At 46.0% G+C, this 16261-nt stretch overlaps 1 protein-coding gene across 1 annotated transcript in view; it reads left to right on the top strand.

Annotated features, from left to right (window-relative positions):
- The window catches only part of stx1b (syntaxin 1B), a 199516-nt gene that overhangs the window by 74892 nt on the left and 108363 nt on the right, over positions 1-16261 (top strand). The window contains exon 2 of the mRNA XM_034191041.1: positions 14987-15061. Within this exon, the coding sequence (XP_034046932.1) occupies positions 14987-15061 (75 nt within the window). The remainder of the gene's footprint in view (positions 1-14986; positions 15062-16261) is intronic.

The raw sequence follows: 16261 nt of genomic DNA on the forward strand, positions 1-16261 counted from the left end.
AGTACGCTCATAACAGCCAAGTCTCGTCTGCCACCGGCCTCTCCCCATTTGAAGTGTGTTTGGGGTACCAGCCCCCATTGTTCCCGCTAGTGGAGGGAGAGGTCGGGGTGCCCTCGGTCCAGGCCCATCTGAGAAGGTGCCGTCGGGTGTGGCGTACCGCCCGCTCTACCCTGCTCAAAGCCCGGACGAGGGCCAAGAACCATGCAGACCGCCGGCGTGCCCCGGCCCCTGCATATCAGCCTGGGCAGGAGGTTTGGCTTTCCACAAAGGACATTCCCCTGCAAGTGGAATCCCAAAAGTTGAAGGACAGATACATTGGACCTTTCCCCATCCTCAAAGTCCTCAGTCCAGCCGCAGTGAAGCTGGAGCTGCCAGCTTCACTGCAGATCCACCCGGTTTTCCATGTGTCACACATCAAACTTCACCACGTTTCACCCCTCTGTACCCCCGGACCGGTGCCGCCTCCTGCCCGGATCATCGACGGGGAGCCGGCTTGGACCGTGCGCCGGCTCCTGGATGTCCGTCGGAAGGGCCGGGGGTTCCAGTATTTGGTGGACTGGGAGGGGTATGGACCCGAAGAACGCTCCTGGGTGAAGAGGAGCTTCATCCTGGACCCTGGCCGACTTCTACCGGCGGCACCCGGACAAGCCTGGTCGGGCGCCAGGAGGCGCCCGTTGAGGGGGGGGGTCCTGTTGTGTGGGCCGCTGAAGAGGAGGTACTGCTGGCCCACCACCACAAGATGGCGCCCTGCTTGAAGTGCGGGCTTCAAGCACGAGAGGGCGTCGGAGCAACCAGGAGTGACAGCTGTCACTCATCATCCGTACCAGCTGTCACTCATCCACTACTCATCACCACCACCATAAAGGCCGGACTGCAACTCCACCTCCCCGCCGAGAAATCAGCTACCATTCAGGTAACTTTCTCTGCTGACTGGTGTTCTGCCTTATCTGTGGGATTGGCGTTTGGTGTGATCAGCGACGGCTTCGGCTCACACCCCAAACCAAGATAAGTGGTTAAACAGGAGCTGCACGAGTGTGTGATTGGAGGTGGAGGTTCTCCCTCCTTTACTAAACACTGACTGTGGGAGTACTGAGTGTGCGAACTCACACTCATCAGGACTGTCTCTGTTTTCTGCCAGCAGTACCGGGTCTGACTGCTGAAGACAGCGGCCACCTGGGGCGCAGGGCTTGGCGGCTCCGGTGTTCTTCAGCTCCGTTGGTGGTGGAAGCTGTGTGGGGATCCAGCTCTTCTCTCGCCAGGCGTCTTCTATCGTCGAGCCTGCCCACACGTCACCTGGTGTATGATTGACAGTCCACCATATTGTTATTGTCTGTACGTTGTTGTGCGATTCACAACATTAAATTGTTACTTTTTGGCTTATCCATTGTCCGTTCATTACCGCCCCCTGTTGTGGGTCCGTGTCACGTCACTTTCACAACAACTCATATCTTAAAAATGAACTGAAGTTTGATTTTGATAAAATAATGTACAGTATGTGTACATCAGGTCATCCACTAAGTAATTAACCAAAAGTTGTAACTTTATATATTTATATATGATGATTAGTACGATTAACCCTCAAGTGGGGTCATTTATGACCCCAGGCATATATTTTTGTGCACCATTTTTCAAATTTTAATCAGAAAAAAGTTTCCTACCATGAATTTGTCAATTTATTTGTCCTGCATTTGTTCATAGAATTTTGCAAGGATTGGCCGATTCATGTGACAAGTATAATCCAAAATTGTGGGGGGGTCACTTATGATCTTTGAGATTTTCAACATTATAGCTTCAGATGGTATTGTAATTTTCCAACTCTAATCATTATATTTTAGTTCTTTGCAGGGAAGCATGGCCAACAGACCTAGAATAGCAAGATTTGCAGCTGAACAAGCATTGAGACTGATTCTTGATGCCCAGAGTGAGGATGAAAATAGTTCATGATTGTCATAAAGGATGACTGATGGGTTCATTGAGATTTCTGTTAAAGTACTGGCATATTTCCTAGTTCTTCTATATTTGATGCTAGAGTTATCCTAAAATATTAGTCGCTAAAATAGCTTGACCACTTGAGGGTTAACAAGTTCCAGAGTTACCAAATGCTCAGCCTTTCGACAAACTGTGAAAAATTATACTTTCGCTTCCTCATCAGTGCATGATAATCCTGCTAAAAAACTGTAGAATGGGGAAAAAGCTCATCTTTCGGTTGGATATAATGAACAATTATAGTGTAAGTATGAAATTCACAGTCAAGGTGGAACTCCCACATTGGAACTACATTTCCCAGAATCACTCAGGTGCTCTGTAGCTTGGCTGCAGCAGACGTCCAGATGGGTCTGGCCCTCCTACTGTAGCATCATGATTCGACTGTGCTATTTTTAGCTGGGGACCAGGCCGGCTGTTTGCTCAGCTTTATTTTATGCTGACAGCGACGTAACAGCATAAACGAGGTGCACAAAGTCCACTTTTCTGCAAAGCTGGGCTACCAGATGTCTCACTTCTGATGTATGAGTGACAGCTCACCAGAACAGAACATTTAGCTCCACATACACAGAATGTGACTTGATTTTGTCTTAAAACTTCGTCTTTTTCAAAATGTGGGAAAAGAAACATTGAGAGTTTTTTTCTGAAGAAGAAACTATTAAATTTTCTTCTCAGAGGAGGAGGGGCCATTCTCTTCACCCTGTTGTGGTAGCTAACAGAAGTTGAAAGGTTTTCAAATGTAATTTTTAAAAATGAATTAAATTTAAATTACTGAGGATGCTGTTTTCAAAAATGATGTTATTCTGAGGGTGTGGCTCCCTGAAAACTAATGTGATGTTATGCTGAGGGTCTGGCTCCCTGAAAACTAATGTGATGTTATGCTGAGGGTCTGGCTCCCTGAAAACTAATGTGTTGTTATGCTGAGGGCGTGGCTCCCTGAAAACTAATGTGATGTTATGCTGAGGGCGTGGCTCCCTGAAAACTAATGTGTTGTTATGCTGAGGGCGTGGCTCCCTGAAATCTAATGTGATGTTATGCTGAGGGCGTGGCTCCCTGAAGAATGTGATGTTATGCTGAGGGCGTGGCTCCCTGAAAACTAATGTGATGTTATGCTGAGAGCGTGGCTCCCTGAAAACTAATGTGTTGTTATGCTGAGGATGTGGCTCCCTGAAAACTAATGTGTTGTTATGCTGAGGATGTGGCTCCCTGAAAACTAATGTGTTGTTATGCTGAGGGTGTGGCTCCCTGAAAACTAATGTGATGTTATGCTGAGGGTGTGGCTCCATGAAAACTAATGTGATGTTATGCTGAGGGTGTGGCTCCCTGAAAACTAATGTGATGTTATGCTGAGAGTGTGGCTCCCTGAAAACTAATGTGATGTTATGCTGAGGGTGTGGCTCCCTGAAAACTAATATGTTGTTATGCTGAGGGTGTGGCTCCCTGAAAACTAATGTGATGTTATGCTGAGGGTGTGGCTCCCTGAAAACTAATGTGATGATATGCTGAGGGTCTGGCTCCCTGAAAACTAATGTGTTGTTATGCTGAGGGCGTGGCTCCATGAAAACTAATGTGATGTTATGCTGAGGGCGTGGCTCCCTGAAAACTAATGTGTTGTTATGCTGAGGGCGTGGCTCCCTGAAATCTAATGTGATGTTATGCTGAGGGCGTGGCTCCCTGAAAACTAATGTGATGTTATGCTGAGAGCGTGGCTCCCTGAAAACTAATGTGTTGTTATGCTGAGGATGTGGCTCCCTGAAAACTAATGTGTTGTTATGCTGAGGATGTGGCTCCCTGAAAACTAATGTGTTGTTATGCTGAGGGTGTGGCTCCCTGAAAACTAATGTGATGTTATGCTGAGGGTGTGGCTCCCTGAAAACTAATGTGATGTTATGCTGAGGGTGTGGCTCCCTGAAAACTAATGTGATGTTATGCTGAGAGTGTGGCTCCCTGAAAACTAATGTGATGTTATGCTGAGGGTGTGGCTCCCTGAAAACTAATATGTTGTTATGCTGAGGGTGTGGCTCCCTGAAAACTAATGTGATGTTATGCTGAGGGTGTGGCTCCCTGAAAACTAATGTGATGATATGCTGAGGGTGTGGCTCCCTGAAAACTAATGTGATGATATGCTGAGAGTGTGGCTCCCTGAAAACTAATGTGATGTTAGGCTGAGGGTGTGGCTCTGTGTACACTGATATGATGTTATACCGAGGGAGTGGCTCACTGTACACAAATGTGATGTTACACTGAGGCAGTGGTGGGCACAGCTAACCAAAAAGGTAGCTTCGATAACAGCTAATCAGCTAACTGAAAAGTTATCTTTTATAAAGCTAAACCAATAAACCACCCAAAATATTACCTGAAGCTACAGCTAGCCGATAACTTTCACTCTTGTCTCTGGTACACTTGTAACTACTATGAAGCAGATTTTGACTTTTAGCACCACAATCGCTTCTGGTAGTATTAAAGACGACCACAAACCCAAACATTGAGTCAGCAGTTTGTGCGCCCTGGACACTGCTGGAAGCTCCTGTTTACTACATATTTTGCACGCACGCACGCATCATTATACCTTAACAGAATATAGCAGTGTCGCGGTGAGGCAGAGGTCTTAGAATATAAAGCAGTTTTGACTTATGGTTTTGAATTCATAAAACATTAATCCGGATAGAATAACTCCATTAATGTCAATTCTGTCATTTGTACAAAGTTAAAATATGACACATATCTTTTAATTTTAAATAGTGCACTAATTCTGAAGTTTTGTAACAAACACAGACAGATGTTACTACTACTTTTAGATGTTAATGTGATGTTATGCTGAGGGTTATTACTACTTTTAAGATTAGGCTTAAAACTTTCCTTTTTGCTAAAGCTTATAGTTAGGGCTGGATCAGGTGACCCTGAGCCATCCCTTAGTTATGCTGCTATAGACTTAGACTGCTGGGGGGTTCCCATGATGCACTGAGTGTCTCTTTCTCTTTTTGCTCTGTATGCACCACTCTGCATTTAATCAATCAATCAATTTTTTTATATAGCGCCAAATCACAACAAACAGTTGCCCCAAGGCGCTTTATATTGTAAGGCAAGGCCATACAATAATTATGTAAAACCCCAACGGTCAAAAACGACCCCCTGTGAGCAAGCACTTGGCTACAGTGGGAAGGAAAAACTCCCTTTTAACAGGAAGAAACCTCCAGCAGAACCAGGCTCAGGGAGGGGCAGTCTTCTGCTGGGACTGGTTGGGGCTGAGGGAGAGAACCAGGAAAAAGACATGCTGTGGAGGGGAGCAGAGATCGATCACTAATGATTAAATGCAGAGTGGTGCATACAGAGCAAAAAGAGAAAGAAACAGTGCATCATGGGAACCCCCCAGCAGTCTACGTCTATAGCAGCATAACTAAGGGATGGTTCAGGGTCACCTGATGCAGCCCTAACTATAAGCTTGAGCAAAAAGGAAAGTTTTAAGCCTAATCTTAAAAGTAGAGAGGGTGTCTGTCTCCCTGATCTGAATTGGGAGCTGGTTCCGCAGGAGAGGAGCCTGAAAGCTGAAGGCTCTGCCTCCCATTCTACTCTTACAAACCCTAGGAACTACAAGTAAGCCTGCAGTCTGAGAGCGAAGCGCTCTATTGGGGTGATATGGTACTACGAGGTCCCTAAGATAAGATGGGACCTGATTATTCAAAACCTTATAAGTAAGAAGAAGAATTTTAAATTCTATTCTAGAATTAACAGGAAGCCAATGAAGAGAGGCCAATATGGGTGAGATATCTCTGCTCCCCTCCACAGCATGTCTTTTTCCTGGTTCTCTCGCTCAGCCCCAACCAGTCCCAGCAGAAGACTGCCCCTCCCTGAGCCTGGTTCTGCTGGAGGTTTCTTCCTGTTAAAAGGGAGTTTTTCCTTCCCACTGTTGCCAAGTGCTTGCTCACAGGGGGTCGTTTTGACCGTTGGGGTTTTTCCGTAATTATTGTATGGCCTTGCCTTGCAATATAAGGCGCCTTGGGGCAACTGTTTGTTGTGATTTGGCGCTATATAAATAAAATTGATTTGATTTAGATGCCAAAGGGATTATGGGTAAATGAGCCTCCGCTAACACTGATTGGTTGACTCACTCATTCTATGTAAAAACCAACACGTTAATGTCACATGACGTGTGTGTTGGTATTTACATATAAATGTTCTTGTAAAATATGCCATTTTATTCATATGTAAAACAAAAAAGCCATTTGCAAGTCAAGTTGTAATTACTGTCTGCTATAACTGGGGTCAAAATGCATAGAACACTGCCATCTACTGGTGCCCAGATGCTCAGACCCTTACCCATAATCCTTTGCATACCAGTTTTTGTTTTTTTTTTTGTTTTTTGTTTTTTCACGCGCCAGAAGGTTGCTGCTGTTTAAACAACAGAATCCACGAGGACAATTGTAAATGAACATTATACAACCAAAATGTACATTTTTATTTCTTTAGCTGCTGCAAGAGGCTACAACAACTCCCAGGCATGCAAAGGATTATGGGATATCTCAATAGTTCGAGCGAATACTGTCATGAACACTACTGGCCAGTAGATGGCAGTAGAGACCATGAAACCTTGCCAAAACAAATATTCCAAATAATCCATGTGCTACGTTTAATCTGCGTGGAATTTAATCAGCGCAAACCGAATTTCAGACATCTTCTATATATAATACTCTGGAACAAAGGCGACAAACAGTGTTGTAGGACAATGAGCAGGATGTTATAGGAAACAGGAATCGATTGCAACTCACAGTGATTCCAATTGAAAATAATAGAGAAGCAACCTGAGCTTCTTCTGGCATTTTTACATAAAACAAACAAATAATACAAATAATAACAACATCTATAAACTCAGAGAATATATTCACGAGAGATTTAGGCACAATATACAAGTTTAATTTTACGAGTTTAATGTTGTTGTCCATGTGGAGCCTGATCAGAGTGTCTCAAATGCATTTCTCCTGTTGTGACTGTACTGAGATTACCCATAATGCACCTGGACACAGCATGTCCACACTAAAACCTTCAAAATTAGTGCAATACTTTAAAACATATAGCTGATGTTTTCACTTTATAAAACTTCAGAAGTAACGCTAATTTAAATAACATGCCCAAAATTAGTTTGGTTAAAATTTTAACCATAAGTTAAAACTGTATGCCTCTGGATTACTTGGGTGATATTGCTGGTGAGTTAGTATGGTGTCAAGAGCAATTATCTTGTGATCAGCTCTTCTCTGACTGCAGACGATAGAGTGGTTTCTCCTGAAGCCAGCTCTCCTGTTTACAAAGAATAGAGCTGTTTATTAGCTACAAAACATTTAAGGGCCCTGTCCCACTGGGGAGAGGATTAATTGCACATGAATTGAGTATACAAATTACGGGTGTTCGTTGTCGTCTGCAACAAAAATGGCCAAAAATTACAAATGTCCCAGTACGAATTGCGGATATATTAATAATATATAGCGAATATATGATGAACAATCACGGTTATATAATGCATGTAGTGAGGAAACTGATCCGACACATTGAGATTATCACGGCCGTATTACAGGTGTGTTATGAATGCGTCGCGCACGTATTGTGCGTGCACGGCATCTGCATTGCGGTCATAAAAGAAGCACACTCGGGCTGTCGGCATCACTATTCACACCAACAATACAGCCTCTGGAGCATTTGCTGGACTTGGACAAAAGTGTTGTCATGTGAAGGTTAACTGTTCATGAGGGAGCGGGAGGGGGGAAGCCGACCGGGGTGTGAGACGTGTTTTTTATTATTTTATTTATTTTATTTTTTTTTTTAGAGTGAGTGAGTTGTGGATAAACAACAACTCTTCCTTTTGTTGGTGTTAAATAAAAGACCTGGATTGCAGCAGCTATTATGTCTTTGTGCATCTACACAGTCTGACCGGAACTGACTGGCAGGTATGTCGCTTTCTGCCACACTTTGGGTTTACGTGACATGTTTGTTATGCATTCACAGATTGTCCGCAAATCATCTCCAAAGCAGATGTAATAAAAATGCTTTATTCGTGGTTAATTTGTATGCATTTGCTACGACATATTTTAGTTTGTGATGTGGACATGATGGGCATGCAATATATCTGTTTTACACACTGTCCCAGTCCGCTGCCAAGCCGCAAATCCCCGTCAGTTGCAGATATCAGCGGTTAATGGCAAATATACAGCACATAGAGTGAGTATGTATTGTGTATGAATTGAGTATATATGGAGTATGTAAGGCGGATATTATCTGCATCAACAGCACTGAACAGCACAAAAATCCTGGCTGTGTACATGCGTGCCTCTGCGGATGAACACGGGCGTGTTCGGATTATGGCCGACTCATACAGGCATGTTACACGGATATTGCGGATGTTTGGCGAATATGGGCCAATTTTGTGCGCAATCCATACGCAAATCCTTCTGAACGCCAGTGGAACAGGGCCCAAACAAGTATGCACTGAAATCTTTGATATCAGACTTAACAAAGGTTTTTAACTGTTTCAGATTTATTTACTTCACCTGCAAAAACGTTAACAATCTAAAAATTATCAAACCAAAATGTTATGTGCACTCATGATGTTTTGCTGATGGCATGACTCCCTGTACACTAAGGTGCACTAATGTGATGCTATGCTGAAGGTGTGACTACTTTTGCACTAATGTGATGCTATGCTGAGGACGTTGCTCCCTGTATGCAAATGTGATGTTATGCTGAGGGCGTGGATCCATGCACATTAATGTGATGTTATGCTGGGAACGGTGCTCCCTGTATGCAAATGCGATGTCATGCTGAGGTCGTGGCTCTGTGTGCACTAATGTGATGTTATGCTGAGGGTGTGGTACTGTGTGTACTAATGTGATGTTATGCTGAGGGTGTGGCTCTATGTACACTATTGTAATGTCATGCTGAGGTCGTGGCTCTGTGTACAGTATTGTGATGTCATGCTGAGGTTGTGGCTCTGTGTGCACTAATGTGATGTCATGCTGAGGTCGTGGCTCTGTGTACACTATTGGGATGTCATGCTGAGGGTGTGGCTCCATGTTCACCAATGTGATGTTATGATGAGGGCGTGGCTCCCTGTACACTAACGTGATGCTCTGCTTAGGGCGTGGCTCCCTGTACACTAACGTGATGTTATGCTGAGGGCATGGCTCCATGTTCACCAATGTGATGTTATGCTGAGGGCATGGCTCCATGTTCACCAATGTGATGTTATGATGAGGGCACGGCTCCCTGTACACTAATGTGATGCTCTGTTGAGGGTGTTGGTCCGTGTGCACTCATGTGATGTTATGCTGAGGGTGTAGCTCTGTGTTCATTAATGTGATGTCATGTTGATGGTGTGGCTCCCTGTACATCAATGTTATGTTTTGCTAAGGGCGTGGCTCCGTCTTCAGTAATGTGATGTTACACTGAGGGTGTGACTCCGTGTGCATTAATGTGATGTTATGCTGTGGGCATGGCTCCATGCTCACTAATGTGATGTTGTGCTGAGGGTGTACCTCCGTGTTCATTAATGTGATGTTATGCTGAGGGCGTGACTCTGTGTGAACTAATGTGATGTTATGCTGAGGGCGTGGACCTGTGTACACTATTGTGATGTCATGCTGAGATCGTGGCTCTATGTGCACTATTGTGATGGCATGCTGAGGTCGTGGCTCTGTGTGCACTATTGTGATGTCGTGGCTCTGTGTGCACTAATGTGATGTCATGCTGAGCGCGTGGCTCTGTGTGAACTAATGTGATGTCATGCTGAGGGCGTGGCTCTGTGTGCCATAATGTGATGGCATGCTGAGGGCGTGGCCATGTGTGCACTAATGTGATGTCATGCTGAGGGCGTGGCCCTGTGTGCACTAATGTGATGTCATGCTGAGGGTGTGGCTGCATGTGCACCAATGTGATATTATGATGAGGGCGTGGCTCCCTGTACACTAACGTGATGCTCTGCTGAGGGCGTGGCTCCCTGTACACTAACGTGATGCTCTGCTGAGGGCATGGCTCCATGTTCACCAATGTGATGTTATGCTGAGGGCATGGCTCCATGTTCACCAATGTGATGTTATGATGAGGGCACGGCTCCCTGTACACTAATGTGATGCTCTGTTGAGGGTGTGGCTCCCTGTACACTAACATGATGTTATGCTGAGGTCATGGCTCCATGTTCACCAATGTGATGTTCTGTTGAGGGCGCGGCTCCCTGTACACTAATGTGATGTTATGCTGAGGGCATGGCTCCATGTTCACCAATGTGATGTTATGATGAGGGCGTGGCTCCCTGTACACTAATGTGATGCTCTGTTGAGGGCGTGGCTCCCTGTACACTAATGTGATGTTATGCTGAGGGCATGGCTCCATGTTCACCAATGTGATGTTATGATGAGGGCGCGGCTCCCTGTACACTAATGTGATGCTCTGTTGAGGGCATGGCTCCCTGTACACTAATGTGATGTTATGCTGAGGGCGTGGCTCCCTGTACACTAATGTGATGTTTTGCTAAGGGTGTGGCTCCGTCTTCACTAATGTGATGTTACGCTGAGGGTGTGACTCCGTGTGCATTAATGTGATGTTATGATGTGGGCGTGGCTCCATGCTCACTAATGTGTTGTTATGATGAGGGTGTTGCTCCGTGTACACTCATGTGATGTTACGCTGAGGGTGTACCTCCGTGTTCATTAATGTGATGTTATGCTGAGGGTGTGGCTCTGTGTGAAATATTGTAATGTCATGCTGAGGTCGTGGCTCTGTGTGCACTAATGTGATGTCATGCTGAGATCGTGGCTCTGTGTGCACTAATGTGATGTCATGCTGAGGTCGTGGCTCCGTCTTCACTAATGTGATGTTACTCTGAGGGTGTGACTCCGTGTGCATTAATGTGATGTTATACTGTGGGCGTGGCTCCATGCTCACTAATGTGTTGTTATGATCAGGGTGTTGCTCCATGTGCACTCATGTGATGTTGTGCTGAGGGTCTAGCTCCGTGTTCATTAATGTGACGTTATGCTGAGGGCGTGGCTCTGTGTGAACTAATGTGATGTTATGCTGAGGGCGTGGACCTGTGTACACTATTGTGATGTCATGCTGAGGTTGTGGCTCTGTGTGCACTAATGTGATGTCATGCTGAGGTCGTGGCTCTGTGTGCACTAATGTGATGGCACGGTGAGGTCGTGGCTCTGTGTGAACTAATGTGATGTTATGCTGAGGGCGTGGCTATGTGTGCACTAATGTGATGTCATGCTGAGGGCGTGGCTCTGTGTGCACTAATGTGATGTCATGCTGAGGGCGTGGCTCTGTGTGCACTAATGTGATGGCATGGTGAGGGTGTGGCTCTGTGTGCACTAATGTGATGTCATGCTGAGGGTGTGGTTCTGTGTGCACTAATGTGATGTCATGCTGAGGGCGTGGCCCTGTGTGCACTAATGTGATGTAATGCTGAGGTCGTGGCTCTGTGTGCACTAAAGTGATGTTATGCTGAGGTCGTGGCTCTGTGTGCACTAATGTGATGTCATGCTGAGGTCGTGGCTCTGTGTGCACTAATGTGATGTCATGCTGAGGGCGTGGCTCTGTGCATTAATGTGATGTCATGCTGAGGGCGTGGCCCTGTGTGCACTAATGTGATGTCATGCTGAGGGCGCGGCTCCCTGTACACTAATGTGATGTTATGCTGAGGGCATGGCTCCATGTTCACCAATGTGATGTTATGATGAGGGCGTGGCTCCCTGTACACTAATGTGATGCTCTGTTGAGGGCGTGGCTCCCTGTACACTAATGTGATGTTATGCTGAGGGCATGGCTCCATGTTCACCAATGTGATGTTATGATGAGGGCGCGGCTCCCTGTACACTAATGTGATGCTCTGTTGAGGGCATGGCTCCCTGTACACTAATGTGATGTTATGCTGAGGGCGTGGCTCCCTGTACACTAATGTGATGTTTTGCTAAGGGTGTGGCTCCGTCTTCACTAATGTGATGTTACGCTGAGGGTGTGACTCCGTGTGCATTAATGTGATGTTATGATGTGGGCGTGGCTCCATGCTCACTAATGTGTTGTTATGATGAGGGTGTTGCTCCGTGTACACTCATGTGATGTTACGCTGAGGGTGTACCTCCGTGTTCATTAATGTGATGTTATGCTGAGGGTGTGGCTCTGTGTGAAATATTGTAATGTCATGCTGAGGTCGTGGCTCTGTGTGCACTAATGTGATGTCATGCTGAGATCGTGGCTCTGTGTGCACTAATGTGATGTCATGCTGAGGTCGTGGCTCCGTCTTCACTAATGTGATGTTACTCTGAGGGTGTGACTCCGTGTGCATTAATGTGATGTTATACTGTGGGCGTGGCTCCATGCTCACTAATGTGTTGTTATGATCAGGGTGTTGCTCCATGTGCACTCATGTGATGTTGTGCTGAGGGTCTAGCTCCGTGTTCATTAATGTGACGTTATGCTGAGGGCGTGGCTCTGTGTGAACTAATGTGATGTTATGCTGAGGGCGTGGACCTGTGTACACTATTGTGATGTCATGCTGAGGTCGTGGCTCTGTGTGCACTAATGTGATGTCATGCTGAGGTCGTGGCTCTGTGTGCACTAATGTGATGGCACGGTGAGGTCGTGGCTCTATGTGAACTAATGTGATGTTATGCTGAGGGCGTGGCTATGTGTGCACTAATGTGATGTCATGCTGAGGGCGTGGCTCTGTGTGCACTAATGTGATGTCATGCTGAGGGCGTGGCTCTGTGTGCACTAATGTGATGGCATGGTGAGGGTGTGGCTCTGTGTGCACTAATGTGATGTCATGCTGAGGGTGTGGTTCTGTGTGCACTAATGTGATGTCATGCTGAGGGCGTGGCCCTGTGTGCACTAATGTGATGTAATGCTGAGGTCGTGGCTCTGTGTGCACTAAAGTGATGTTATGCTGAGGTCGTGGCTCTGTGTGCACTAATGTGATGTCATGCTGAGGTCGTGGCTCTGTGTGCACTAATGTGATGTCATGCTGAGGGCGTGGCTCTGTGCATTAATGTGATGTCATGCTGAGGGCGTGGCCCTGTGTGCACTAATGTGATGTCATGCTGAGGGCGCGGCTCCCTGTACACTAATGTGATGTTATGCTGAGGGCATGGCTCCATGTTCACCAATGTGATGTTATGATGAGGGTGTGGCTCCCTGTACACTAATGTGATGCTCTGTTGAGGGCGTGGCTCCCTGTACACTAATGTGATGTTATGCTGAGGGCATGGCTCCATGTTCACCAATGTGATGTTATGATGAGGGCGCGGCTCCCTGTACACTAATGTGATGCTCTGTTGAGGGCATGGCTCCCTGTACACTAATGTGATGTTATGCTGAGGGCGTGGCTCCCTGTACACTAATGTGATGTTTTGCTAAGGGTGTGGCTCCGTCTTCACTAATGTGATGTTACGCTGAGGGTGTGACTCCGTGTGCATTAATGTGATGTTATGATGTGGGCGTGGCTCCATGCTCACTAATGTGTTGTTATGATGAGGGTGTTGCTCCGTGTACACTCATGTGATGTTACGCTGAGGGTGTACCTCCGTGTTCATTAATGTGATGTTATGCTGAGGGTGTGGCTCTGTGTGAAATATTGTAATGTCATGCTGAGGTCGTGGCTCTGTGTGCACTAATGTGATGTCATGCTGAGATCGTGGCTCTGTGTGCACTAATGTGATGTCATGCTGAGGTCGTGGCTCCGTCTTCACTAATGTGATGTTACTCTGAGGGTGTGACTCCGTGTGCATTAATGTGATGTTATACTGTGGGCGTGGCTCCATGCTCACTAATGTGTTGTTATGATCAGGGTGTTGCTCCATGTGCACTCATGTGATGTTGTGCTGAGGGTGTGACTCCGTGTTCATTAATGTGACGTTATGCTGAGGGCGTGGCTCTGTGTGAACTAATGTGATGTTATGCTGAGGGCGTGGACCTGTGTACACTATTGTGATGTCATGCTGAGGTCGTGGCTCTGTGTGCACTAATGTGATGTCATGCTGAGGTCGTGGCTCTGTGTGCACTAATGTGATGGCACGGTGAGGTCGTGGCTCTGTGTGAACTAATGTGATGTTATGCTGAGGGCGTGGCTATGTGTGCACTAATGTGATGTCATGCTGAGGGCGTGGCTCTGTGTGCACTAATGTGATGTCATGCTGAGGGCGTGGCTCTGTGTGCACTAATGTGATGGCATGGTGAGGGTGTGGCTCTGTGTGCACTAATGTGATGTCATGCTGAGGGTGTGGTTCTGTGTGCACTAATGTGATGTCATGCTGAGGGCGTGGCCCTGTGTGCACTAATGTGATGTAATGCTGAGGTCGTGGCTCTGTGTGCACTAAAGTGATGTTATGCTGAGGTCGTGGCTCTGTGTGCACTAATGTGATGTCATGCTGAGGTCGTGGCTCTGTGTGCACTAATGTGATGTCATGCTGAGGGCGTGGCTCTGTGCATTAATGTGATGTCATGCTGAGGGCGTGGCCCTGTGTGCACTAATGTGATGTCATGCTGAGGTCGTGGCTCTGTGTGCACTAAAGTGATGTTATGCTGAGGTCGTGGCTCTGTGTGCACTAATGTGATGTCATGCTGAGGGTGTGGCTCTGTGTGCACTAATGTGGTGTCATGCTGAGGTCGTGGCTCTGTGTGCACTAATGTGGTGTCATGCTGAGGTCGTGGCTCTGTGTGCACTAATGTGGTGTCATGCTGAGGGTGTGGCTCTGTGTGCACTAATGTGGTGTCATGCTGAGGTCGTGGCTCTGTGTGCACTAATGTGGTGTCATGCTGAGGTCGTGGCTCTGTGTGCACTAATGTGGTGTCATGCTGAGGGTGTGGCGCTGTGTGCACTAATGTGTCATGCTGAGGGTGTGGCGCTGTGTGCACTAATGTGGTGTCATGCTGAGGGTGTGGCTCTGTGTGCACTAATGTGGTGTCATGCTGAGGTCGTGGCTCTGTGTGGTCTAACTTGGTTTTGTTCTGGTTGTGTCTGCAGGCTAAGGACAGTGATGATGATGAAGAGGTGGTGCAGGTGGACAGGGACCACTTCATGGATGAGTTCTTTGAACAGGTAAGATCACCATCCTGGAAAAGTCCAAACTGCAGCAAGAACACAGAAAAACTTGACAAGTGTTTTTTTTTTTTTTTTTTCTTTTGAGAAGCTGGCACAAATCCTGCAAACGCAACAATGTCAAAGTTCAGAAAAAAGGTGTTTTATTTTTAAGGACAGCACAGAAGACACATATTGTACCAGAAGTAACTGAAAGATTCAGATACAAAACCCAGTATCTCCAAAACCTCAAAATTTGATTTGAGGCCAACATGCACCATCAGTGTGCTCAATATTGAAGAATTTGAAACTACCGTTTTCATTTTATTGAAGGAAATGTGTGCATTTTCTAATTCATTTTCCTTTCAATTCCCAATTCAAATGGTATTTTCCTTTAAAAAAAAATAAAAATGAACTTACTGGCTTTTGCACCTGAATTGTTGATGTCTGTTTTATTTTTACTGATATTTAAGATCGGTGTGATACCTTTGGTTTCTTCACAATGGGCAAACGATTATGTGCACTGAAATATTCTTACTCTCCACACAAATTAAAATTGTGTGCAAAAATCACTGCCAAATTCACGACACATGCATACCAGTCAGTTTAGTTCTCCTCGTCACTTTGCATTATGTCTGTGAATCAGAATCATTTTTAATGGGCAGGCTGGTGCCCGCAGCCTGCAGTCTGCATACTGCCACGCCTCTATTTATCTATACAAGGACATCGGTTTGGTGCGCCGTGGAGAGCGGTGCTGCATAGAATGAAGGTGAAAGACATTAGCCTGCATAAGAGATGGTCCCAAAAGGTGAATAAACCAGAATAATTTCCTAACAGTCGAAACTGAAACAATCGTGCCGGAGGTTAGAGGCTTGAAAATGAGTCTTTTCGGTGGTTAAAAAAAAAAAAAACTGACACGGTGAATGTTGAGTGCTGTGTCCCGCGAGGTTCTGATGAATTTGACATCAAACTTGCTGACAAAGAACGAATCACAAAGCAAAATAAAAAAATAGTAAGTCCCTTCGGCTGCTCCCTTGTTTGCACTCGGGGTCGCCACAGCAAATCCAAGGTGGACCTGCATGTTGAATTGGCACAAGTTTTACGCCGGATGCCCTTCCTGACGCAACTCCACATTACATGCAGAAATGTGGCAGGGGTGGGATTTGAGCAGAATAAAAATAATGAATTATAAAAAATAAAAAAAAAACAGGAGGAGAAAGC

This window comes from Thalassophryne amazonica, chromosome 16 (genome assembly GCF_902500255.1).
Source record: "Thalassophryne amazonica chromosome 16, fThaAma1.1, whole genome shotgun sequence".
Lineage (NCBI taxonomy): Eukaryota > Metazoa > Chordata > Actinopteri > Batrachoidiformes > Batrachoididae > Thalassophryne > Thalassophryne amazonica.